Consider the following 27,578-nt stretch of genomic DNA (forward strand, 5'->3'; position numbering starts at 1 on the left):
AGGGCAGAGAGGGAGACACAAAATCTGAAGCAGGCTCCAGGCTCTGAGCTGTCAGCACAGTGCCTGACCTGGGACTCGAACTCACGAACCATGAGATCACGACCTGAGTCAATGTCGGACACTTAGCCAACTGAGCCACCCAGGCACCGCTCAAATTTTTGATAAAGTTTATTAAGAGTAAGTCCCTTACCTATCTCAGTTTGAATATTTAAAATTATGCTACCAGAATAAAAAAATTAACTCTAAGAAACCATAGTAACTCAGGCACCAGAACTTAATTTATTAGTTCTAACTAGTGTGTCTCATTCATCGAGTTCATATATACTCACACCAACCTCTGTGTCCTCCAAAAGTGTCAAAGCGCTTCTTTCATGGTAATCATCTTCAAATGGATCTCCAAAAATAAGTTAGAAATGTAGAAATATGACTTAAACCACGGGGAATTCCATACTCACCACCAAAGGCTGAAGACTAGAATGTTCTTGCCTTTGGTTTATGAACAGAGATATTTGTAGTATTTTTAGATCTATTGGTATCATCCATTTAAGGAAGATGTGTACAAAGTAGCTCATATTCTAAAACCCAAACTTTTAGGGTCAGAAAGTTCTTCTGGCTCAACTAGTCAACCTCTTCATTTTACCAGTGAAGATGCTAAGACACACAGTTAACACAGTGCCTTTTACAAAATAAATGCTCAATAAATATTTATTACATGATGAACCACGATAGGTAGCTATAGGTGGAGACAGAACAAAACCCCACGCCTTCTGATACTTCACAGCCTCTGAAATGGCTTAGTTGTCTCTCATCAGTGGAGACTCAACCAAGAGGAGGGTTGGCCACAGATAGGACATCAACAACAACCCATGGTCTGAAAACATCGTTGTCACACATGCGAATTCGGAGAGAGAGAGATTTTTGAAACATGTTTTTTAGGGCAAGGTGTAAGAGGATAGTTGTGACAAATGGAAGTGGGGAAAAAAAGTGTCTATATTTGACTTCCTTTTTTTGGTGAATAATTTTTAGTGAGCTTTGCTAAAGTAGATTTCATGGCTGAACCTTGATCCATGTGAAAAGGTGCCTGGACCTGGACGTGGCTGAAGAATGATATTCAACACGTGATGGTGATTAATTTGGTCATTTCAAGAAACCTCCAATATTCCATCCGTTTTTGAGCCTCAGGCATTTATGGATTGCTTCATAAGAAGTAAAAGCATATCAAGAGAACCCAAATTTTTATTTAATTTAAAAAATTTAATTGAATTTTTGAATTCAATTTAAAAGAACAAATGAAGGTATTCGTGAAAAAGAAGAGGAAGTACATGTGGGTTTTTGAAAAGTGGGCTGCAGGTTCCCTTTTCTAGGAGGCAACGAAATGAAAACAACTGTATTTCAAATTAAATGGCTGGGCCAAGTGGTAACTCTCTGCATATGCTCTTGGATCACTCTGTCCTTTTTGGTAAAGTTCTTATAATTGAATGGTGCTTGCCAGAACATGAAATGGAAAACACAAAGAATCCTGTGTAGACTGAACTATAAAACCATGTTAAGCAAACCTTCCTAGAGAGGGGACAGGCACCTGGCAATGTACACACATACATATACTCTTAACACTCAGCCCACACTCTCCACTCACCTATTCATACAATTACACATGGAGGAAAAACACAGGTAAACAAGAGTCTTAACAGATTTGAAGATAAACATAAAAGTTGGTTGGGTTATTTAGCACTTGCTGAGTCGCTCAGGAATCTATGGCAATAAATCTACTTCAAAATATGAAAAATTTCTATTCTCTATGAGTAGAGATAAGTGATAAGCTATTGGTGTTTTTCCAACCTATTTTCAAAGCTCCTTACAAAAATAAATCAGTGTGTCCTCTAATAGCTCTGAAAAAGAGTTTGAGTGATCATTTTTCCTTTGTGAATTTTTTTAAAAAAAGAAATAAATGTCCATAGTTATGAAAATCTTGCATTTAGTTACATTCAGAGACAAACACAGTCCAGTTCTCCTTGATGGAAATCGTCAGTCTGTCTGCTCATTCTCTTTGACTATAAAAAATCTTTTGGGATGAAATGCATTGGCAGTGCAAAACAAGGGGGTGGGGGGGGGGGAGAGTCCATTAAATAAAGTAATGATTGAATTAAGCACCCAGATGAGTTCTTTGCCAGGTTATCTGCAAGCACAAGACTCTACTGTCATATTAGGATACACTTTAAGTACCACGTTCTTATTCTCATCAAAGAATAAGATACTGAGTGAGGACATCTTTTCTGGCACACAGCAAGGCTCAGGGATTCCAGGAACGACGCCCACAGCTCTCACTATACTCTGGATGGTAGCATGGTTTGATGGCTTCAAAGACTAGAAAAGAAATGGGAGAACACATAAGTTAGGTGGAACTCCTTTCCCACTCTTCACTGTTCATCACTAAGGCACGTACGCAACGAATTCGTTTCAACAACTTTATAACGCTCTGGCATCATTACCCGTTCAGCACGATCTCCTATACCATCATCACCAACATGGTTATTTATTAAGTACCTGCTACGTGCCAGGCATGTTATATATAGTATCTGTGATCCTTATAACAAAACTACCATTTTTAAATATTTTACAAATAAAGAAATAGTCTCAAAAAGCTTAAATGACATGTCTAAGGTCAAATAACTAGTAAGTGGTAGAGTGGGTATGTGAATCCAGTTATCTAAGCCGGAATCACTTGACTAAAAACAATTTAGTTGCCAAACAGGGGATTAACGCACTCTAGGGTGTTTTCAACAACAGGACTGCAACAAAAACCATTTGTTCTTGATTCTACGCTAATCATAATGAACCCTAGCAAACACCCTATTTAATTAACATAGACATATTATTACCACTGCTATAGCGATAGTTACACTTTGTTGTTAAAATACAACCAAGCACATCAAGGAGCACTGATTTATTTAGTAGTCGCCACCAGGATGAACTGGACGGTAATCACTCCACCGTAATTATTCACCTCTTCTTCGGAGCACAAATCGGGGTTAAGAAGATCACCCCATTGGCCACTGGGGGTCACTGTTGCTTCATGGGTTCAGACTTCAAGGCAGTCGTGTTAGAAGTGTTCCAAGTGTGGGCCATATATATCTTCTGGGAATATTCTAGGGGGCCGAAGGTTATCTCATGGATGTCAGAAGTTTGACCAGGGAAGAAAAATTTGTTCCTGAGAAAATGCCAGATGGAACCATTAACATCCATGTGAGGCAAGTGGTTTTCTTTAGAGTGCCAAACAGCTCTGCTCAGCCTTAAAGGACAGTCACTTTTCCAAGCCCAGAATGTTCGGGTATTGCCAGAGTGGCATGAACTTCTTCAGGAGAGATGCCACACTTTTCAGCATTAGTTTTCCCCAATGTCTCTCTAAGGCAGGTGAAACGAGTTTTGTTTTAAATATATTTAGAACCAGAAATTTGGTAACTTGCCAGAGATCACATGTCAATTCAGAAGTGGGATTTAGGCCAAAACTCTGGGTTTTTAATTTCAAGACTTCAAGCCATGTTTCTCATGGCTCAGAGGCACCTCTGAGTTGATATTTTAATTTCATACCCCTAAACCTCCCAGTACGGGAAACTGGAACAAGTTAAAAGGTTAAGGTACATACAAATCAAGGGAGAAGCAAATAATATAGAAAGCTGGCATACCACTAAAAAAAAGAAAGAAAGAAAGAAAGAAAGAAAGAAAGAAAGAAAGAAAGAAAGAGAAAGAAAAAAGAAAATGGATTATTTTTGTTAGACAAAGGGCAAATCCGATTTGCCTCATCCCATCTTTTAACTTTAATTAAAGAAATTATCTATACATTAGACTTGAAATTTATTGTGAAGAGGCATAAATCATTTAAAAAATGGTCTTGATGAGGTGCAACTTTTTTTTTTTACTCTTTCTCCCTAGAAACTTTAAGTATATGTTGAAAAGAGTTAACTTTCACTCAATTAGCTTTGCAAAGCAAGATATTCTCCCTTTAAGAAAAGGAAGTCTATGTTGTTCTATTTCAGGTATCTTGTGCCTTGCAGCATCGACAAAATCTGTGTAACTGACACAAACTGTAATTGGTATTGTACCGTAGAGATCAATAACCACCCTCGTTATTTCATCAGTATTGGTAATTTCCAAAGAAAATTTTTGCAGCCCTCCACTTTTCTCTATTGATTTATTCTTAAGACTCAGTGATCCAAACAGCTTATAATAATGTCCCAAAGGATTTTTTTTTAAACCATAGATTTTCTGACATTATTCTGTGACTTTTTATGTCTTAATGACTCCTATAATATTTAAATTTCATAAGAAGTGCATCTATTTAAGTAGAAGAGGTCTCGAAGGATAAATACTGCTCTGCATTGCTGTTCTCCAGTGCCTGGAACAGTATATGCTCTGGGCACTGAATATTTACTAAATGGATGAAATACTTCTAAGAAATAGCTTACCCTCCATCATACCTATTTCTGTGGAAATAATTCCCATCAACAAAAATAAAAGTTTCTGTGCAAATGACCCAGAGTAGATACGGAAAATATTCATGGGTGTTTCCTAGGAAAATTCCTGTCCTTTTTTTTTTTTTTTTTTTTTTTTTCTTAAGCTCTAACTCACAAATGATAGATTCAGAAACTATGAACAGTCTCTGGTGGGCTTGCTGGAATTCAGGAATGGGCCCTTGATTCTGAGTTGGTGTGTCTTATCAGACAACTTCAATTTTCTAGGGAGTTTCCCCATTTGAACTCACTGTGGAATCCTCTGATCAGGCTGCCATTACCAGGAATCATTATGTCATGCACAAAAGATTCATGCACTAATTGCTCATTTGAAGCACGCTGCCCGTCTATAATTTGTTTGTTTTTGAGTTCAGATCATGCTTCTCATGACTCTCTTGATATAGCTTAATAAATTTGTCCATCGCAAGTGCAGTCTGTGTTATTTCCCTCCCTAGTCTCTGTTTTTAATGCGAGTAAAACATGACTTTAACATCAGTTGAGGTGATTTTTGCTTAGGTAACTCAGTACATCAAAATTTAGGATTTTTTGGGTCATCTTTTCATGACCAGAGATTGGTATTGGAAACTCAGGAAAGTAATTTGAGGGTCTATCACTTTGAAGTCATTAAATGTGAATTTCTTCTTGATATAGGATATTTGGCTCGAGGTGTTTAGATTCTTTGCTGCCCAATTCTATTGTCTTTGCTATCCTTAGCTTCCGCACGATTAACTCCATTCCTCTAATCCTTCTTGGTTCTCTCGAATCTCGGTCAGCAACAATGGCTCAATCATTTTCATTTCATTTGAAAGCTCTGTTTTCCATCTCCGCTAAGGTGGTGAGGGGGAAGCAAAGGCATACGACTTGGCCTTAGCTATATGGGTATTTTTCATCTCATGGCAGAATTCCAGGGGTCTCTCCCTGGGAGAAGAGATTGGCTGTAGAGGCTAGAAATCAGAAAAATCCATGCGGCCGTGTCTGTGAATGAAATCTGCAGTGGTCCGGCCCGCACCTGCCAAGCGGCGCCTGATGTCCTCGAGTTGAATTTGATTACAAATGCATTAGCAAGGGAGAGTGTGTCATCAGCTAAGAGCCTTCATTCCTGACCTGGGCCATGGGGTTTTGCTCCACACTCTCCCAGTCCAGCCCACATGGGTGTGATAGCCCAGAAACTATCTAATTGGAATCAGTGAAAGGGCAAAGCCTGGAATTTGGGAAAGGCAGCACACAGCTGTTCTGAATTACAGAACAGGTTGTCGACTTTTGCAGACAGAGAGCCCCGCCATATAGAGCAGGCTTTCGCGAAGGAGGCCAAAAGGAAGGAGGGCCAGCAGAGGAGTCTGGCCTGGGAGAACTTTTCTCTGGGGCAAAATGTATATCTAAAGTCTGAAAGTTCTTTGGCGCCTCAGTTATTCCACATGTGTTTGTACTGATCTGGTCAGAGACCTTATTTTCCTCTGTTGCTCCGACTGTATTTTTCTCTTAATAGCTCGCTCTGGTTACCATGTTGGAAGCTGTACTGATAATAGCAATGCTTATTAATTACCCCTAACATAGCAGCTTCGTATTGCTTCGTGTTACCCATCCTTTTGGTTATCACACCACCTGAAAGCCACAGAGCCTGGAAGGCCGAAAGGGAACCACTAGAAAGCCTTAAAAGTTAAGCCGATTCTCACAAGGTGATGAGAGACGGAGAACTCCATGTAACAGCCAAACTTCCACTCTCAACTTGGCAAAAGGAAATCTCAGGCTCAGAGAGAAAACTCCACACTTCTCCCTGTTATGTCTCCCTGGAGTTCTGATGCCATTCCAAGTTTTGACAAATATTATGATGAGTTCAGTTGTTGCAACCAATGCTGTCCTGATTCTGTTACTCTCCAAAGAAACGTTACTGGAAGAGCTTACAGGCTGTTGAACCTGCAGGGAGAGTCCTATTTTAGGCTTTGTGATGTTTGAAAAGGGAGTAGAAACATTTGTAAAACTTTTCCTTGTCTTACATCTTTTATTCTCTTGATCCCTTTCCCCATTTGGTCTTCCTTCAGCCCCCTACATTGAATTTTCTGTTCTCCTTGGTCTCAACAATGACCTTTAATACAAATATTAATAGCAAATACTTATGGAGCGCCTACCATGTGCACGGTGTTCCACTGTTTTGTTTACCCACTGTTGTTATTATGTAGAAACTATTGTTTTTATCATGTACTATTGTACCCATTTCAAAATTGAGAACACTAACATACAGCTGACCCTTGAACAATGCAGGTTTGAACTGCATGGGTCCACATATACGTAGAATTTTTTTTTGGATAAATTCAGTAATGCAAATGTATTTTCCCTTCCTTATGATTTTATGAATATTTTCTTTTTTCTAGCTTATTTTATTGTTAAGAATACAATATAGAATACATGTAACATAGTAAATCCATGTTAATCTACTGTTTATGCTATTGATAAGGCTTCCGATCAACAGGTGGCTATTAGTAGTTAAGTTTTGGGGGAGTTAGGACTTACTGATGGATTTTTTTTTTAATTTTTTTTTCAACGTTTATTTATTTTTGGGACAGAGAGAGACAGAGCATGAACGGGGGAGGGGCAGAGAGAGAGGGAGACACAGAATCGGAAACAGGCTCCAGGCTCTGAGCCATCAGCCCAGAGCCTGACGGCGGGGCTCGAACTTACGGACCGCGAGATCGTGACCTGGCTGAAGTCGGACGCTCAACCGACTGTGCCACCCAGGCGCCCCGACTGATGGATTTTTGACTGTGCGAGACATCAGTGCTCCAAACCCCGTGTTGTTGTTCAAGGGTCAACTGTATGAGTTCTCCCCCAAACCACATTTAGCCCTCAATTTTGCTACTCAAAGTGGGATTTGTGGACCAGCAGCATCAGCAACACCTAGGAGCTGCATTGGATACGCAGAATATTAGACTATATGCCCGGAACCACTGGATCAGAATCTCCGTGTTCCCAGGCAAACTGAAGCCGCATTACAGGTAAGAAGTCCTGCTACAACCAAGCATGTACATTTAATCATTCTGCTGCATTAACACACTTCCCTCCTTAAACTTATCTGTTACTCTTAACTTATCCCTATAAGTTTTATTTTTAATTTTAACGTTTATTTTCGAGAGAGAGAGAGAGAGAGAGAGCGCGCAAGTGGGGGAGGGGCAGAGAGAGAGGGGGACACAGAATCTGAACCAGGCTCCAGGCTCTGAGCTGTCAGCACAGAGCCCGACTTGGGGCCCAAACCCACGGACCAAGAAGTCCTGAAGCTGAAGTCAGAGGCTTAATCAACCGAGCCACCCAGGCGCCCCCCCCCCCTCGCCATAAGGTTTTTAAATAATTATTCTTTGCATCACTGAGAACCATCATGAAGAACTACCAAAGCAATGGCAGGGTTTTGCATAGTCAGAGCAAGATGGAAGGGGTAAGACTGGGTAACTGTGGCAGAGCGGAGACCAGACCAGGTCTCCAGAGTGGGTAGTTGAAAACTCACTGAATAGCTCCATATTGTCATGGCTCCCTGGGTATGAAAATTTGGAGTCAGGAAGAAAAATTATTTCCCCAGGCTACATAGAAGAAATTACAGTTTACGAGTGTGAGAGAGTATTTGGAAAACTCACAGACCCACTTAAAATCAGTCATCCTGGGTTCAGAGACAGATTGAGAATTCATTTTGTCTCTCAATGCCACAAAGCAACCCACACTATAAAGATTCATCACTGTTAACATTCTGCATCTTTGTGGTCTGTTTTAAATGCTATCCCAGGGCATCTGGGTGGCTCAATTGGTTAAGTGTCCAACTTTAGCTCAGGTCAGGATCTCATGTTTTGTGAGCTTAAGCCCCGTGTCAGGATCTGTGCTGACAGCTCAGAGCCTGGAGCCTGCCTCGGATTCTGTCTCCCTCTCTCTCTGTCCCTCTCCCCTCATGGCTTTGTCTTTCTCTCTCTCAAAAATAACTAAACATTAAAGAAAATTAAAAAAAAAATAAATGCTGTCCCAATTGGCAAAAGTTTTGTTTGACAGTGATATACCCTTTATGAATACTTAGACAAGATAAGGCTGTTTATATCATAGTAAATGTATATAATTCTTATTTTGTGTTTAGATTTAAAGAACATGGAGTCGACAAAAATCCTTGGGAGAGACAAGTCTTAGAAGATGTAGAAAACTTTTTCTTCTGAGACATTTTAAGAAGAAAACGCGATTCCAATCAAGTTACTGGCCCGGAGACTGACCTGCTTTTGTTCGGCCAGACCTTTATGCATGTGTTCCATTAAACATCCCAATGAGCATGACACTAGAACATGAACATGATAATTTAAAGATCTATAAGTAGAAGTTGCTCACTCTTTGAGGCAAAAGATTTTTTTCTCTGTTATTATGCAACAGCAAAAGTTGATTCCCCTCAAGTTTTGAGAAAAAGAACAAAAAAACCCCATCTCTATTCTTTCTCTGAATTCTATTCCTACAGCCCCTTTTCATTGTTATGTCAGAGATTCAAACCGTTATAAGCTAAGAATAGAGGTTCAGAGATAAGCCTAACTGAAGGCCAGAGGGCACCACTGTACTTTACTAACTCTAAATTCAAAGAAAATAGTCACTTGGATTTGCTGTGCAAGGCAGTGGTGGGATTGGGGAAGCTTCTGAGAATATATTCGTCAGGATACTGAGTACTGATACGATACAGTACAGTTTCCACTGATTTTGGAAGAGACACAGGTAAGCTCTGACTGGATGAAGTAAATTTTGGAAGAAGCTTATAGAGTCCACATACCCTATGTTACCTTTGTTTTTGATGTTTATTAGGGAAGCAAATGAAATAAGCATCTGGTGGATTTCATGAGGTGAGTTTACCTGGCCCAACCCTGATCCTGACTCTGGTTGGGCCAGTTCATCTCATGAGAAACTATTTGTCAAAAAATTCTGCACAGGGCATCGATGCAATTAGTCCTTTCCCTTCCTTTTCCCCATGACGTCTAGTCATTCTCTGAATATCCTCTCCAGTATCAGCCTTCTGTCGTTTGCGGCTTGCTTATTGTGGGCAGATACAGATTTGCCCCCAGCTGAGTAGACCACATGGCTGATTGCACTGTGTTTGGAAGAAGCACAAAACACATATTTTACATTTTTTCTCATATCCTTCCTCATACCGATACTGACTTCATATCACCTTAGCAACCATTAAAGAAAAACCAAGCGTAACCATTCTTGCCTAGTACATGTCAGAAGGCAATAAATAAGTGTCCAGATGGATTTCGTAAATGAAAACACACTCTCGGCCAGTGTGTCTTTCTCCTCTACGGAAACAGGAAGTATAGGACAGAGAACAACGGCTACCTTTGGCATGGGGAACTGGCATGCTCCGGAGCAATAATAGGCATCGAAGGATTTGGGGGAGATGATCCATTCACTCCAGCCAATATCCGCAAAGTCCACTTTAAGGTACCGCCTGGCACAATTGCGTGGTTCAATCCATTGCTTTCTTCTGGCCTTCTTCAGGGTCTGCTCATCAAACTGGAGAGTCTGGCTCTTCTGGGGGGGTCCCTTTCTCTGTTTCTTTTTGTTTTTAGTCTTCTCTGGGGCCTGAGTCTGAAGGGTCTTGTAAGGCTTTCTCTCCTCCCATACCCCATCCTCCCTATACTGATATTCTGCCCCAGGAAGCTCATTGTTCTGCAGAGGCAGCAGGACCCCAGCCGAGCGCTTCCTTCTCCGTTCGGTAGAAAGGGCAGCCTTGATATGGCCGTCCGGTCTAGGCACAGCTCCAATGGGGAAATTCCGGTGCCTCTGCAAGCTTGATACCACACTCTCCGGCTCAGAAATGGCAGCATCGTTGGCATACACCAAGATATAAGGCTCGGGGAAGGGCAACATCTTCTTTGGCAGCTGGTGTCCTTTGGAGGTAATGTTAAATCCTATGAGGAACTCTTCATTTTCCTTGGCCCTTCTCAAGAGCTGAGTGATGTCTTTAGACAGCCAGGACCCAAGGTCTCGATGAGATTTGGCTACGTCTACTGAAAGGTGACCGAGGTGTTGACTTTGGTTTCTGTCAGATTTGAGGATCCATGCAGAGAGATCAATCAGAACGTGTTTCCTCTGAGCATGAGGTGAGCATCCTCGGGATGCTGGACAACTCAGGCTGATGTTTATTAGCTCTCCAATATAGAAATACAGTGTGGCAGATAAAATGTTTTCAGACTTGGTTAGAGAAGTCAGGTTAAAGATGTGTAGTCCTTTGCTTCCAAGGGTTCCTAGGAAGGGGAAAAAAAAGAAGAGTAAACAAGAGTAAGCAGGAACCCTACCTGCCACCACATACAAAAAGAAACTCAAAATGAGTTAATGGCCTAAATATAAGAGCTAGAGCCATCAAATTCTTAGAAGAAAATATACAGGTAAAATCTGCCTGGCCTTAAATTTGGCGATGGATTCTTAGATAATGACACCCAAGATATGAGCAGCAAAAGAAAAATGGATGAAGAAAATATTTTCAAATCATACACCTGACAAAATGTGGTATCCAGAACATGTAAATAATTCTTGCAACTCAACATCAGAAAGTCAAAGAAACCAATAAAAAATGGCCAAGAACATCAGATAGACATTTCTCTAAAAAAGATATTTAAAGGGCCAACATCCACATGAAAAGATGCTCAACATTAGTAATCACTGGGGAAATGTAAACAAAAATCACACTGTGGTACCATTTGACATATACCAGCCTAGCTATAAGTATGAAAAACAAAATAAGTATTAGCAAGGATGTGGAGAAACAGGAACACTTTACATTGCTGGTTGAAATGTAAAATGCTTCAGCTGATGTGGAAAAGTTTGACAGTTCCTCCAAAAGTTGAACATAGAGATATCATGTGAGCCCACATCTCTATTCCTTAATAGACAAAAGTAGTGAAAACAGGTACTCAAACAAGTACATGTACATGCATGTTTACAGTAACACTATTCACAATAGCCAAAGGTGGAGACAGCTCAAACCTCCATCAACGAATGAATGGAAAAACAGTGTTCTATCCATGCAGTGGAATATTAGTTAGCCATAAAAAGTAATGAAGTGATGAAGTGATTCCTGCCACAATATGGAGGAAGCTTGGAAACATTGTTAAATGAAAGAAGCCAGCTACAAAAGGTCACATATTGTATGACTCCGTTTACATGAAATGTTCCAGAACAGCTAAATCCGTAGAGACAGGATGCAGATTGATGTTTTCCGGGAGCTGGAGGCATGCAGAATGGGGAGAAACCTCTTATTGGGTAGGGGGTTTTATTCTAGAATTATAGAAATATTTTGGAATTAGGTAGACTTGGTGGTTACACAACCTTGTGAAGGTATCGAATGTTGCTGAATTGTTCACTTAAAAAATAGTTTATTTCATGTTATGTGAATTTCACCTCAGTTAAACAAACAAAAACGATAATAGGAGTAATTTTAAAAGCTAGAGAAAGATTAAAGCAAGGATTCGCCGTTTTTACTGATTTGCTTTTTCCTTTCCTGAAGCACTACAAATGTGTGTAAGTTGTAACACAACAGTAAACTTACTGGTATGAGAGCTGAGAGCTCTGGCTTTTCATTACGAAACTACCAAGAACTAGTCCTGTAAATCTGGCACAGGATTGGAATATCTTCTTATTAGTGGGAGTGTATAGCCTACTGGTTACAAGCATTGATGAGATTAGATTCACCTTGATTCAAGTCCTGACTCAGCCACTTTGGGCAAGCTAGTGTTCTCATTCATAACATGGAGATTGTGTCTACATCTACTGCCATCGGCATTAAATTAGATGTGTGTAAAGCAGTTCATAAAGCACCCAGAAAGGGTTTCTCTAACTATAATTCATTATTGTTATTAGTGTATTATGCGATTATATCTTCTTCTACCTGCCTCACAAAGTTTACGGTGCAGGATGGGAGTAGGTGAGCAAGACCGTCTAACTCAATATTCGGGTAACATGTGCGGAACAATGAGCCACACATTCAAACGTGTCATAAAGAATTAACACTGTTGCGGAGCTTGCCTGGAGTTTATGACCTCTCAAGAATTCAAGAGTTGAATAATTTCTTCTTTCGATGAAATTACTGACCTGGGTCAAATTGTGTTCCAAGTCTTCAGAAATGAGAGTAACAGAACAAGAGATTGATTAGGAAGGGCAGAGGCTGGTTCCTTCTCTTCAGATCATCTACCAAATTAGTGGTAAGGCTGAGGTTAGACTCAAGAATGCCCAGTCCTGGGACCGGCCACCAGGGCCCGAGTCCCCCTCCATGCACTTGTTCCATATACATACTGGTTTCAGAAACATATACGTACTTGTGAGATTATGTTCTTGATCAAAAACATATTTCAGTAAAAACAAAACATTTCTACAAAGACGTGGAAACTTAGAATGAGTTCCCTGAGTCCGCAAGCACAAGGGAAGTGCAATGGGAAACATATTTTACTCATTTTTAACACCGTGTGAAGGAAAAGGAGGAAGCTGCCATCTGTGCCCATTTGTATAATCCATGAGACCAGGATAATATTTTACAGACCTTTACAACAAAGCCATGGCATCAGGGTTGTTCAGAGACTCTAGCCTTAATTCGTACCAGTCACTGTAGCATATACTTTTACCCAAACTTCTTGTAGCAGATGGAAGTTTAAAATGGAAGGAAGAGAAGTCTCTGTTCTAAGTATGTGGCAATCGAATGGTTGCCAAACAGACATCCTGGCAGGGAAAAAACGAACTACATGGGATCTGGGTGGTAGTGTCTTAATGGGTAAAGTAATAGTGCTCCTTCGCCCAACAGTTTGCTTCAAAATGTATCCTCCTCCTGGAAAAAAAAAAAAAAAAGTTCCCTCTTTCAAACTGTTTCCAGACACCTTGTGACCTGCTGTTAAGCAGCCTCCACCCCTGTGTCTAATCTTCAATATCCTCTCGTAAATGCTTCAGAATCTGTCAGGCTGCCTCTTGTGATGGCTCTCATTTTAGTTCAGTACACTATTTTGAAGTCAAAGCCCCGTGGCCCAGGCCCAGCTCCACCACACCCACTAGCTGTCCTCAGGCAAATAATCTAAGCTCTTTAAGCCTCAGTTGGCTTTGTTATTATTTATTTATTTATTTATTGACAGAGAAAGACAGGGGAAGAGAGCGAGAGACAGACAGAGAGAGAGAGACAGAGAGAGAGAGAGAATCCGAAGCAGGTGCCATGCTCAGCGCGGAGCCCGACCCCCCAGCTTGATCCTACGACCCTGGGATCATGACCTGAGCCAGAATCACTAGTCCATGCTCATCCTGATTGAACCACCCAGGCACCCTTCAGTTTGCTTATTTGTAAAAAGAGTCCAACAGCATCGACTGCAGAGGGGTGCAAATTAATTGACAGAATGCAGGCAGAGCTTGCAGCACACAGAAAATCTCAACGAATGTTAGCTAACTAGAACGGTCTGTCCGACATGGTGGTGACTGGCTATTTAAGGTTGAACGGCAATGTGCTGTTCAATGTAAAATGCATGCTGGATTTCAAAGACTTGGTACAAACATGAATGTAAAATATCACATGAATGTAAGTTTACATCGATTGCGCATTAAAGGATAATATTTGGATGGATGGGGTTAACTACTGTGATAGATACTGTAATTTAAAATAAGAAATACATATATTTGGTCTTTGTCCTGTGTCTGTCACAGAGCTCCTAAAACCCTTGGAATTTCCTAGGTGATGAGAACTATACAGGTGCCTTTTGTTATGTTAACGAGGTGAATTTAGAGGACTGGTGGGGATGGGGCTGGTTGCAGGGGAACCAACCCACTGATTAGAAGGTTGGCATTTTTAGTCCTACCTCTGATTCACAAGGAAAGAGGAGCCAGAGGTTGAAGCCATCACCAAAGGCCAATGATTCAATCAATCATGCCTATATGATGAAGCCTCCATAAAAACCCAAAAGAATGGCGTTCGGAATGCTTCCAGGTTGGTGAATACATGGAGATTTGGGGAAAAGCAGCGCGCCTGGGCAAGGCATGGGATCTCCACACCCTTTCCCCCTACCTTGCCCAATGCATCTTTTCCATCTGGCTGTTTCTGAGTTGCATCTTTTTATAATACACTGGTAATCTGGTAAACAAATACATTTCCTGAGTTCGGTGAGCTGCTCTTGCAAATTAATCGGACCCAAGGAGGGGGTCATGGGAACCTCTAATATGTAGGTAGCCAGTTGGTCAGAAGCACAGGTAACAACCTTGGCTTGCGACTGGCATCAGAAGTGGAGGGTGGTCTTGTGGGCTGAGCTCTTCGCTTGTGGGATCTGATGTCATCTTCAGGGAGACCAAATTGAATTCTCAGATACCCTGCTGGTGTCTGAGAGTTGCTTGCTGGTACGGGGAACTTCCTCCCCTCTCACCCACACCAGAAACTGGGTACAAAACATTTTCAATATAATCGTATGTTATTAAAATTAATTTCACTTGTTGCTTCTCATATTTTTAAGTGTGGCCACTAGAAATTTAAAATTACATATGTGGCTCACATTTGTGGCTCAAATGAAAATTTCTGCTGGACCATGGCAGTCGAGGATAACCACCACTTTTGTAGTCACATATAGTCCAAAAGGGAAGAAAAAAGGCTTTTATTTCTTTCCAAGTGCAGAGAAGAACTAGGATTTTGCTAAACATGAATCCTTAAACCAAAAAGTGAACCGGGAAAAAGATTCCCTTCTTGGAATGCGACATACTTTCCTTTACCAAGAACATTAGATAAAGATAATTTTGGTGATTACTTTTTAATTTTCCCTCCAGCTGTAGCTAATTGGTTCAATCTGCAGTCAAAAGTCTAAGGTTAACAAACTGCTCCAAAATAGAGTTAAAAGAGTTAAATGGGCAGTTTAGCGACAGTGCTTTACGGCATAGCGATTCTACACATAGCTTCAGTTGTGTTATTTGGGTATCTCACATGGTCATCCACTACAGCCAACAAAGAACCAGAAGCAAAGCAAAACCAATGTTTTGGTTTAACAAACATGAGGGTGTCGAACACCTACTAGGGACTGGACCCTGCCCTGGGTCTCAGGGCTGCACAAATGGCCGCTGCTGTCCACACTGTGGCAGGGGGGAAAAGACCGATAAGCAATAAGCAGGTAGTTAGGCCATGATGACGCCACTTGCTGTCAGAGGTGTGAACTACATTCTTGGAGTAGCACCAAGGAGGGAGCAAGTAACTTTGCGCATGTAAGGGGAAGAAGGATACACCGGGAAGAGTTAATCTTTGAACTAGACTTTTAAGAATGAAGGGAAAAGGGGAAGTTGGGGGTGGGAAAACGGAAGTAGCACGTTCTGGCAGCATGCAATACTGGAGGTATTTGCATAGCGATATTTCCAATGTTTTAAGTAGACATTTATAAAATATCCCAAATTAATCTAGATTTTTGAAGTCCTAACAGACATCTAAGCTGCCGAAATTCAGAAAAGGGATGGCCAATTCACATCTAGCTCCTTACTACAGGTGCTGTATTATGCCCAGCACTCAATGTCTTTGCCATTTCTACCAGGCCAGGGGGCACATTAGTCCTGGCTGTTCGAGATGACCTCGACTCCCTCTTTGTTCTAATAATAAACTACAAGTCTCAGCCATTTCTCCAGAACATTTTTTGACTTCTCTAACCCATACTTTATTTTTGCCTTCTTTAACCTTAAAACATTTAATTTCTGTGCAAGTTAATGCTCCTTCCCTCCAAACGCCCCATCAAATGCTTAGTATTTACAATGGATGAAAACAGGAATAAGAGTCGTGCAGAGTTGCATGGAGTTGAGTGGAGAGGAATAACTAAGGAGATAAATACCTCCCTGAAAGTGGAAATAAGTGATAATATGTATTCAACCACTCTCATGCTTTTTATCTGATGGAGTTTTAAAATTAATTTAACTTTTCCAAATGAGAGTCTTCACATACTTAAGAACAGGGGTTTCGCAGTAGGCATCTTGCTCTTCTCCCTGGGTAGTTGAGTCTTATCTACAGACACAGGTATATATGTTCAAATACCAGTAAATGAAAAATGCTAGAGTGCTCGCTTTTTCTTTTCTTCTGAACTATTCTGGTACTTAGCTATCTGGAATTATTGAATTAGAACCCCAAGGTACACTTTCTGATTAATGAGAACAAACTGACACACTAATAATATAAAAAAAACAATGGTGGGTTTTATCAGGTGAAAAAAAAAAAAGTTAACGAATTTTCAGGCTGTCTGTAGTCTTCAGGTACCAGGAAGCATTAACTGCCACACCAATCTAACTATATCTAGAGTTGCATGCTTAATTCTGGGTGTTCTCATTTTAACCAATTTATTGATACAGAAGAGAGTAACCAAGATGTTGACGGGTCTGGAAACTGTCTTACAAGTTTGAGTTGAATAAATGGAGAATACATGGTCTGAAGGAAGAAAAAAAAATAGTTTACCAACGTTATGAAAATTGTTTGCAAATACTTAAGGGGCTGAAGAGAGATGGGGGTTTTTCTTTCCAGGGTCAAAGATGAGAATGAGGTCTAAAGGTGAGAGTTGAAAGGAGGCAGTATCCAGACCAATATGTAATGACTTTCTAAGTGTCTAGTACGATAGGAAGACCCTTCTGTGGGACTGAGCAAACATAAGATAGTCCTAATTCAAGACTATTGCAGGAGGATATTTTTCTGATATGGAGGGTGTGGGAGATGCACTAGATAACCTCTCAGATCCCTTGCAAGGAACTGCGACAGGCTTTATTTTCAGCTCTTCCTAAGGAAACGTTTTTGATGCCAAAATATAACTACCAATAGGTGGTGCTGTTTTCTTACTGTTTTCTGGCACTGGCACAAGCTTGGATTTTCCTTGCTTGGGAACACATCAACTGCAGTCTAGTTAGGATTTGCCATTGGCATTATAATTTTTTGAATTTTCTAAAATCATCCTGTCTGTGAATGTAAAAAGCCTCCAGAAGTCAGGTGAGTTTCAGCCACACGCCTCTTCGAACACCTGTCAGGGTTTTGCACCTGCTGCTGTTTCTTCCTAGAATGGCTTCATCTGCCCTGCTGTCCTTGATAATCTAGACCTGCTTTGTTAAGGCAGAGAAGCGGCACCACTCTTGAGGCACGCTTATCATGACAACCCACTCCTTCGGTTGGAATCCCGCTTCTAATACGATTTTCATCATACTGTCGCTCCTTCCTAAGACCAAGAACTCCTTAAAGGCAAGGTCACCTGTAGTAACTTTTATCAGATTCGTCAGCCCCAAGCATAGGGCTTAACTCTAAAGCGGTACTCAGTAAATGCTGCTTTCATGAATAAACGGACCGAGTCCAGCCTATTCATTGTAGAAATTCAAAAAATGAAGCACCAGCTAGGTAACGTTGATTTTGGAGAGAAGCCCAGGTCTTCTATTAACTATATAGAATTTTTTAGGGAGTTTGATTAATAGATAAAGGCAGAGGATTTATTTCTGTTTTTATCTGAAGACAAAGCACCTAAGCCTAATAAAACCGAGGACTCAGTAGGAACCCGTAACTTAGGACAGGCCGTGCTATGGCAAGGTTCAGCTCCTGTCAAGGAGTAGCTGAGGCGGTGCCCAGGGAGTGGTAAGTTCACCTTCGTGCTGGCCCACGCAGAATGTTTTCAGAGGGAATTAGGACATATAATGGAAAGCTTTCTATGTAAAGTCTGATTTTAAAACAAATAGCCTAAATGAAATCTTGATGATTAGTTAAATCCCCAGAAAGCAGGAAAAACATTGTAGTCGTACAGAAAATACGTAACTAAGGACAAGTTTTTTTTTTCCCCCACTTCTTTCTCCAAAGTGCAACTGCTAGAAATGCCAGGTGCCCAGGAAAGAGTCGCAGACACCTGCAGCCACTGGCTGAGTGCTTGCGGATTACTGACTCCAGACTGCTGCTTCTCTCTGCCACCTTCAGCTCTCAGGCAAAGGCAAGATGGAGACTTTCTAAATAGAACAGAAAGTCACAGAATTTTGTTTTTCTTGCAGAGTGCCGTCAAACGACTGAGTTTTATGGGATTCCAAGACAACCATTCTCTATGTCCAAAGTAAAACATGGCCAAAGATGATATAATGTAGGTTTTTCTAGAACAGCAAAATGTTCATTAATCAGTTTATCTACTCTTAGCCTCTGCCCAAGGGCATTCCTAGACTGTGAGCTCTCAGAGGGCAGACCCGTGTCCTAATAAATCTTTGAACTCTTAGTACTTTGCACAGTCTGGAGTATTTATATCCTGAAAAATATTTGTCAGATGTGTTGAATGAACAACTGTGTAAACTCACCAGATTCAAAAATGTTTCCTACTTAACACCAAATGAAAAAAAAAAAAAACAACTTTCAAGTAGTTTCAACTTCCCAAAGTCAGCAGAAGCCCTTCTTGGGTTTACATACCATATGGCGTTATGGTGCTTCCTTTCAGCTCATCAGGAAAAAAAGCATTATTAGAACAGTTGTACATAAAGTAGAATAGCATTGCCATTTGACACGTACATAGTAAAATGCCTCATGGAAACTTCTCTCATGGTAAGTTTATTTTTAAAGGATCTTTTGCCTGGCTAATAGCTTTTCTACTATCTCTTCTTATCTAGTCCCCTGAGCATCTAATTCAGCTCAACTGAAATATTTACTGAGTGCCTGCTATGTGGCAAACTACACCAGATCCTCAGAACACAGGAATGAAATGAAATATGCTCTTTGCACTTCAGAGACTTGCTTTACACATTCCTCTTCCATATCCCCCTTCTAGCAGGTCTTTAGGCTCCCAACTCTCTGAAACTATGACAGAAGGGTAAGAAGTCTTTATTAACTTACTTGAAAGCCCACTCCAGAGAAAAGACTACCTTAAAGATGCTAATATACCTTCTAAAGTGAAAGAAGCCTGCTATTATATAAATTAATAAACCATTTGTCCACAGAAAGGTCCACTGAAAGCACCAGATGAGATCAGGTCTCACACGTGAATCAATCCTGGATTTTAGAAGCTGGTTATAAGATACTCAAAACCTTAGGGACATGAGGTTAGACAAGTATGTCTCAAACATGCATCAGAATCACCTTGATGGCTTGTTAAAATAGAGATTTCTGCGTCCCACCCCCAGAATTTAATTCAGATGGTCTTGGGTGGGCTGGAGAATATCCAACAAGTTCCCTGGTGACACTGACACAGCTAATACAGAGACCATCCTTTAGAACATTTAACCTCACTACAACAAAGTCTAGCCGTGCTCACTCAGCCATCAAGGCCAGGACAGAAATAGTACCTTCTTGAGTGTGGGTTTGGGGTATTATGGATTGTATTACAAGAGGACTATCACCTGTTTATATTTACATTGCTGTTGTGTGTTACAAACAATTGCACGTGAGCCCCGTTTTATGTATGTTTATGGCTTTGTGGGAAGCTAGAGAGAGACACCTTTTAAAATATTAAAATATCTCATTTATACAGAGCTTCTAAACTTTTAATGCATTTTCCCAATTGAGTTTTACCGTCTGTCTGTGACACTGGCACAGTAGGTATGACTTAACCATTTGATAGTTAAAGAAACGGAGACTGGCAATGTTAGATAACTTGATTAATTAGCAATTCAACCAAGGTTAGCCTTTAGATCTCTTAACTCAGCCTCAGGTAATAGAAAAATTAAAGTACCAGGAATCTCTTCTTTGCTTGAAAACCATTTACCGTAATCCATGCCTAAGTGTAGCCGTTACACTTAATTCAAATAGTCTTTAATTCCATGCAATATTTTAATTTTAAATTTTCTTTGAAGGAAAAGCAAATAAGATCGTATTGGGTCTCAGTTGATTTACCTGTAAAATCAGATGATTGGACAAAGAATCTTGCATTTCTACAACTATTGGATGCCTTTACTTTATAAAAGGAATATTTAAAAGAACTCACTCAGTAGAGTAAGAAATACTTACTGAAGATGGTAACACCGTAGCATCAGTTTGTCCCCAAATTTTATTCCTAGTGGGCCCAAATAAAATCTAGGCACTGCATTTACTGTGGTTCTGTTGCCAAGAAAAGATGGTCTAAAAGGTAAGTCCATCACTGAAGGACTCAATAAACACACTGCTCAATTAGCTCTATAACTTACATGCATAGGTGTTTGAAATAAATAAAGAGACATCTATGCCTTTAAACATATCATCCCTAAAAAGTGTTTTACCGAAAGTACTGTTTCAGGTACCAATATGCTAGGACACAACCACTACTAATATGTGGTAGACCAGCAACTTCATGCATTTCTAAACATTCCATATATGAGCGCTCTTCAGTTACACTGTCATCCTTTACTACTGTCCAAAGTAGATATTATCCTGGTATACTCGTGTCACTTGATTAATACTATGCCAGTGTTTCCATTACATAATTCTATGTTCATGGGCTCATAACCATAACAATGCACTCTGAACTGAAACTTGGCATAGGAAGTTCAAGCTGAAACTATTTGTGATGCTAAACTTATTTCCACTACCACCACTAAAATCAAGTCAGTAAGTTACTAATTACTAGGATATACACACTGAATAGATGGGAAAACCATCCAAATTTGGAGACAAAACTTCTGATGTTGTAGCAAAATTTCCTGGGTAGCAAATAGAAAGTATATGCAAAGTCGCCATTTATTTTTCACTAGGCTTTTAGATAGGTACGATTTTTATTATGTCTAATAAATACAACAAACATTGGTGATTATATAAGGGATTTGATAGGTGCCTTGAGTATGTCTGTTTTTTTTTGTTTTTAATGTGTCTTTCATGAAGATACTAATGGCGATACAGTTAAACAAAGTTATGTGTGTAATCTCCAGTGAATTTTTCCACAAATAAAGTAGCTTTTCTTTTAAAAGCATCATACTAGCTGTGAACTAATGCAGATCAAGTCCAGAGAAGACAACAATGGAGGAGAATTCATAAAGAAACTGGGAAAATGGGAGTTTAATAACAGAGAGATTCTATGATTACATTCAGAGAAGTTTAAAACATGAAAGCAGGAAGATGATATGGTGCCAGTTGGACCCAAGTCCAAAAAGTAAAAATGGAAGTTACCATCCTGACATAGGTATTAAATGGGAAATGAGAAACGAGACCATTTTCAGTTGTGATATTTACTTGCATTTTGCATATCTTCCTTTCCTGGGGAATTAGGAAGTGTCCGAACCAGTGTTTCCCCAACTAGATATCTTAGAACCATAATTCTCTAAAATGCTCTCTCAGAGGGAAAATGATCCACTCTTAGGAGGACTCACTATCATTTAAAGGCCCTGAGAGGGGCACCTGGGTGGCGCAGTCGGTTAAGCGTCCGACTTCAGCCAGGTCACGATCTCGCTGTCCGGGAGTTCGAGCCCCGCGTCAGGCTCTGGGCTGATGGCTCAGAGCCTGGAGCCTGTTTCTGATTCTGTGTCTCCCTCTCTCTCTGCCCCTCCCCCGTTCATGCTCTGTCTCTCTCTGTCACAAAAATAAATAAACGTTGAAAAAAAAATTTTTAAAATAAATAAATAAAGGCCCTGAGATTCCCATAGCAAATAAGAATGATCGTTTTTTTCCCCAAAATTATTTGACCATGGGACCCAATTTTATGTAACACCTGTTAACATCTTCCAAAGACACCTTTTATAAAATTTTCTCCTAGAAAATTAGACTGGAATATTAGGAATAATAGGTTTTGAGCTGAGCTCACCCAGTATGTTTGAAAAATTGTCTGGTAAATACAGCGTGACATCCATTTCTTCTTCCATGTAAGGGGGGTTGAACTTGCTCTCCTTAAGGCCTCTTCTACATATAAACTTGTATAATTCCAAAATGCCTAAGAGCAGATTTGACATTCATGTCCCTATTTAATTTTTAGAGAGATCTAAACTGGGTCAGTCAAGTGCTCATAAATATCATTGCTTGCATAAGATATATGTGACTACCTTAATATATTCTTAATTATGTATATATTTTTAATGTATAAATATTTCCTGAGTGAATTACCTACTAGGGGATGTTTTTCCCACTGACCCTCATGGTCTCTTGGCTTCTTTGAGTGTGTCTAACTATACTGAAAAGCCAGATTTAAATAATTTTTTTTCATGTAACTCATTCTCTTTCTCTTTTCCATTAGTATGGATAATCAAGAATTCATGGTATTAGGGATTTTTAAATGTCAGAGATTGTAAAGCTGTCTTGCCCATTACAGTAAAAACTTCATTAAGGGCTGTCATGTATTCAAAGTAGTGTGTAATTTACAGCAGCCATGTATACACCTCCCTTCTCCAGATGTACTGTTGTCTTTTGAATACAAACGTTAGATAACCCGAGTGCTCTTTAATTTCAAGCCTAGTTTCTAGGTGCCAGAAATTTTAAGGTAACTACGTTTTAATAACGTTATTATATTCCCTTGCCATTAAACCCATTAAAAGTGATGTTCTACCACTGGCCCGTGGATTTTACAAGGATGGCCCCTACTGGAATGCTCGATTTGCCCTTAACTCTGTCTTTTCCAAAGGCTTACATTTTAGCCTCGCACTTCAAAATCACATCAAATGATAATCCTTTATTTTTAAATAGTTTTGGTCACAGTAGGAAAGACGCTCCCTTTCTCATTGAAGGAAAATATTCACTTTTGGGTCCGGATTACCTCAATTTTCCAGTCTGTGTGATTTTTTCTAAAAAGGTGACACATATTCACCGAAATGTCATCTTTTTGTAGTTACATTTCATGAATTAAAGTAATGATACTTTCCTAATAAGAACATGTGTGATTTAATCACTTTTCCTAAAGAAGTTAAATTTGTGAAGAGGAAATATAAGAGTAAGCGGCTATGGGAATAATGAGAAACTAATGAGCACAAAGCGTGTACCCTAAAAAAATCAGACCAGGAGAAAACCTTCTGTGAAATATTCTTCTTTTTACACACAGTAGCCACGGACAACCTAGACTAAGATTAAAATAAAAGCTGATTTCATATGCCTCTGGTGTTCCTACAAGACGGTGTGTTTTTATAAATCTAAACTGCTCTGTCGTCAATAGTTTTGTAAATTACTTCTTACAAAGGAAAAGATAAAACCTATCTTTATGTAAACCCTTACACATCACAAAAAGACTTATGAGTGTTCCAAACTTACGGTTTTGGCACACCCACTGCATAGCATTGAGGGAGGAGAAAAGGGGTTAGCAGAAAGTGTATTTAGGATGAATGCCACCCACCATCAAGTAATGGTTTAAGTAGAAAGTAATCAGAGGGATACCACAGCAGCTACATTTCAACCAAAGATATTCTAGGTTTAGAACAATAAATAATTTTAATCAGGTATGTTCCAAGGAGCAAATAGGGCTCTAAGGCTATAACTCAGCCTGAATAAGCACTTGGAAAGTCTGCCTGATCAGCAGCCACTCCGTATACACAGCACACCATCTGACCTTCCACTAAAATTTGTAACATCGTTACTATAGAGAAGCCCATATCCTGTGAAACCTAAACACCATGGGCTAGAAAACATATCTGATTTATTAAAGCAGACAGCATCTTTCACCTATATCAGAACATACGTCGCAAGACAAAGAGAGTTATGGAAACGTTGATATGGACAGAGGAGAGGGGCACACATAAAAAGCCTTAGCACCTTCCCCAAATCGTGCCTTCTTAGAGCCAGAACTGCCTTATAATAAGGTCTTTTTAGTGTGTTAGTAACTAAACACTCTTGGAAGGGGTCCAACATGAACCACCTCTCCAGGAGTCTCCGATGCGGTAACATGACACTTAAGCTTCCACAAAAACCAGTGTCTACGTTTGATGAATAAGTCATTAAGACAGTCTCTAGGATGCTAAAGGGATTACCTTCCTTATCAGGGCACACAGCCTTGTATATATGCTTCAAGCTGCAATTCATCATTTCAAGGGAACTTCTGGCCTCCGTATCAGAGTTTATCATTTGATGGTATGAGACCAGTGAGACTGATAAGGGACACTGAAATTATAATGCACAGAATGAGCGGAAGCCCAAAAGTCCAAGGGGCCTGAGTTATTTAAATCCTTATCCATCTCCCACACATGGTTCACTCGGCCTAAAACAAACATACAAACAACTATGCAATAGGTGTGAATGAAGCAAACTCACAATCCACTTCCAAACCTTGTGATTCATACTAAAAAATGAAACTTGTTGATAAAAAAAAACATACTATATGTCTCTTGGGTGCTTTGGCTACTCCCTAGGAATATCACACACACACACACACACACACACACACACACACACACACACACAATCAAGGTAAGAGCGACTTGAGTATCTTCATTTACTGCCACCTGCCTTGCCCACACAACTTCTCTCCAATTCCTGTTGTTCCCACGCTGCTCCTTCACTGAGCTCTGCTCTCAGAGTTGCGCTGAAATAAACAAGGCATTCGCTGGTCTAGTCAGCTGTGAGGATAGGCTCAAGTGGCTGGCATACCAGGGAGAGGGCAGCCCTTTACACATTATGTTCATGGTTTTAAGAAGAAGGTGAAATCTGGTTCAGCTCAGACTCTAGCTAAAGACTCTGCATTAGAAAGCATAATTCACATTTATTGTAAATGTCATCATGCCTAGGAGCTCTAGAGTGTATTTACAGTGTCAACCTAGGGCTTTCCTTGATGGATGCTTTGGTTTTCCTTTTTTTCCAGGAGTCCTACATATCAAAGCTTCAGGAGATTTCTTTCTAGTGATTCTGACAGAATGGATAGAGCATGAGGCCAGGCCTCCTTACTTGAAGATTCTTGGCTATTTTTCACCAGTTCACTGAAGACAGGCTTTGCAAGTTACATTTCCCTTTATCGTGAATGTAGTGAACAAAAAAGCCTGATGCGTCTTCAAAGCATATAAACCGAGTCAGTGTCCAGGAAACTTTCCCTCAAGCTGTTAGCACAAGGGAGGCAGGCTGTTAGCATAAGTTATTCGCTTCACCACAGGGGACAGGAGAAACCTTGTTAAACCATGAATCTCAGTCCGCAGTGATCTGTGTGTTGAAAAATGGGATGAGCAGATTTTCATCGGCGGATTCCAAGAGGTGTTTACATCCACGCTGTCCACCCCGCCCCCCTCAACTCCTCCCAGGGTGGAATAGGTACAACACCTATTTGCCCAGATGGGTTTTAAATAATCAGAACACCAGACCACCTGGTTTCGTTTGTGTGTTTGCCACCAAGGGACTATCAGATAGAAAGCGTCAAATACAGTAAACACAGAGAACTGTGCAAGTCAAGAGGGGGTGCAAGGTCTGGAGAAGCGACTGTCTAAAGGGCGAGGGGAAGGCGTCTAGTTCCAGTGTGACTTTTCTCTCTGGTGCCTCGGGTTGGCATAAAATGACAGCTGCCTTTAGGTAGACATGGCTAAAGCCCAGTCCAAGGGAATTTCCGCTGGCTGGCTTAAGAAACATCAGCACGAGGGACCCCAAGAGTGCTTCAGACACCCAGCGCGGGAGGGCTCCGCTGGGCAAGGGATAGCCCTTCACCCTTTTCCAGGCAGTTCCTCCAACCCACCCCTACCTACCGGGCTGCTCAGCGCCTTTCTTCTCTCCAGATCTCCCTCTCAATTCAGGCTCTAAAACTGGGATTACTCGCTGGCGAAACGCGGGGTGTGACGGGACCGAGGGGCTCGGTGGGCGGCTGCACAGGGTGAGGGAAGGTCTCTAGGTCGCATCAGAGAGAGGAGAGCAGACAAAGAAGCTGTGTGTAAGTGTGTGTGTGTGTGGGGGGGGGGGGGGTCCCAGGAGAAACCTGCGGCGGGACCGCGGAAAGGGGGCGTCTCGGGCACTCACCTGATGCTCCGGCTCGAAAGCTGCGAACCGTGTTGCCTTCGCGCAGGGGTGGGGGGCGCAGGGGCTGAGAGCCCCGCTCGGAGGACCGCTGCGCCCGTTCCGCCTCGGCCCTGCCGCCGCCGCTGTACCTGTCATAGAGCCGCAGCATGTGCTCCGACACCTTGTCGTGTGGCTGCAGCACGGGGCCGGGGCCACCACCTGCCGTGCGGTCTCCTGGCACAGCCCTGTGCGGCTCCGGGACATTGCGCGTCAGTCCCTCTCCCCGCGCCAGGCTCACGCAGAAGCAGCCTAGCCACAGGCACAGCAGCCGGAGCGCCCCAGCCATAGCGACGTCCCGGCGCCGCGCGTCCGCTCCCCGCGTGGCGGGGGGACACGCCGAGGGCGCGAGGGGCCCGCGACAGAGCCGAGGGTTGAACTTCAAATTAGCTGGGGCGAGGGCGCCGGGGGCTCCAGGCACTGCTTGAGCAGGACACCGGCAAGTCGCGCTTTTTGCCCTGGCCGATCTCGGACCGGCAGGTGGGCTCTTCCCGGGCAGCCGCGCGGACCTCCCCGGGGCAGGGCGCTGCTGGAGCCGTCCTCACTGGTACGCCGAGAAAGAGCTTCAGTCGCGGCGTGTGTGGCCGTGTTTTCAGGATCTGTCTCTATCCTCCCTCCCCTCTTTATCTTCCAGAACAGCCAGCCTAAGCGGCGGCGCTGGGGAAAGCACCAGCGCTGCGTCCGGCGCACTGCCGGAGTCCGGGTGCGCGCAGCGGTCCGGAGGGCGCTCGATTGCCTTTTCCAGGGATTGGAGCGGCCGTGGTGCGGCAGGTCCGAGTTTTGAGTGTGTGTGTGTGTGTGTGTGTGTGTGTGTGAGAGAGAGAGAGAGAGAGAGAGAGAGAGAGAGAGAGAGAGAGAGAGAGACTACTTCGTTCTTTGGCTGATCTGTACAGTCCGCAGCCAATCTCGCCCCGTCCCTCGCAGGCAGCTTGGACCCTGCTATAGCAGGGAGAGAAGGGAAGGGGGAAGTAACCAGCAAACCAGCAGGGGGAGAGAGAGAAGAGGAAGTAGGGGTGGGGTGGTCGGGAGAGGAGGAAGAAAAGGTAGGAGGGACAGAGTATTTTTTAATCCCCTCAAGAATATCGGTTGTGTCCCGTCCTTCAAGAGGGCAGAGGAAAGCAAACTTCCTCCTGGCTTGTTTCGCCTCTGATACCAGACAAAATCAAGACGGGAACAGCATCCTTGCCTCCCTTCCTGAGCCTCTCCTTATCTAAGTTGTGGACCCTACACCTGTGCCCAGTGGCCAC

The 27,578-nt window shown here is 41.7% G+C and overlaps 1 protein-coding gene across 1 annotated transcript; it reads right to left on the reverse strand.

The window, feature by feature from the left end:
* Positions 1 to 691: 691 nt before the first annotated feature.
* BMP3 (bone morphogenetic protein 3) lies at positions 692 to 27,309 on the reverse strand. The gene is made up of 3 exons (XM_045473613.1): positions 26,296 to 27,309; positions 9,846 to 10,756; positions 692 to 2,364 (listed from the first exon to the last, which is right to left on the reverse strand). The coding sequence occupies exons 1-3, from the start codon at positions 26,618 to 26,620 to the stop codon at positions 2,173 to 2,175; spliced, it is 1,428 nt and encodes a 475-aa protein (XP_045329569.1). The 5' UTR covers positions 26,621 to 27,309; the 3' UTR covers positions 692 to 2,172.
* Positions 27,310 to 27,578: the final 269 nt, after the last annotated feature.

The sequence above is a fragment of the Leopardus geoffroyi genome, chromosome B1 (genome assembly GCF_018350155.1).
Source record: "Leopardus geoffroyi isolate Oge1 chromosome B1, O.geoffroyi_Oge1_pat1.0, whole genome shotgun sequence".
Classification (NCBI taxonomy): Eukaryota; Metazoa; Chordata; class Mammalia; order Carnivora; family Felidae; genus Leopardus; species Leopardus geoffroyi.

What these genes read in the sequence shown, in the direction of transcription:
- BMP3 (XM_045473613.1), bottom strand. Translation starts at nt 26,620, where the DNA reads ATGGCTGGGGCGCTCCGGCTGCTGTGCCTGTGGCTAGGCTGCTTCTGC. An exon ending in CTTTCGAGCCGGAGCATCAG is followed by an intron (nt 10,757 to 26,295) that starts GTGAGTGCCCGA and finishes TCCCCTTCCTAG; the next exon opens with GAACCCTTGGAAGCAAAGGA. An exon ending in GCCAGTTCCCCATGCCAAAG is followed by an intron (nt 2,365 to 9,845) that starts GTAGCCGTTGTT and finishes TTTCTTTTCTAG; the next exon opens with TCTTTGAAGCCATCAAACCA.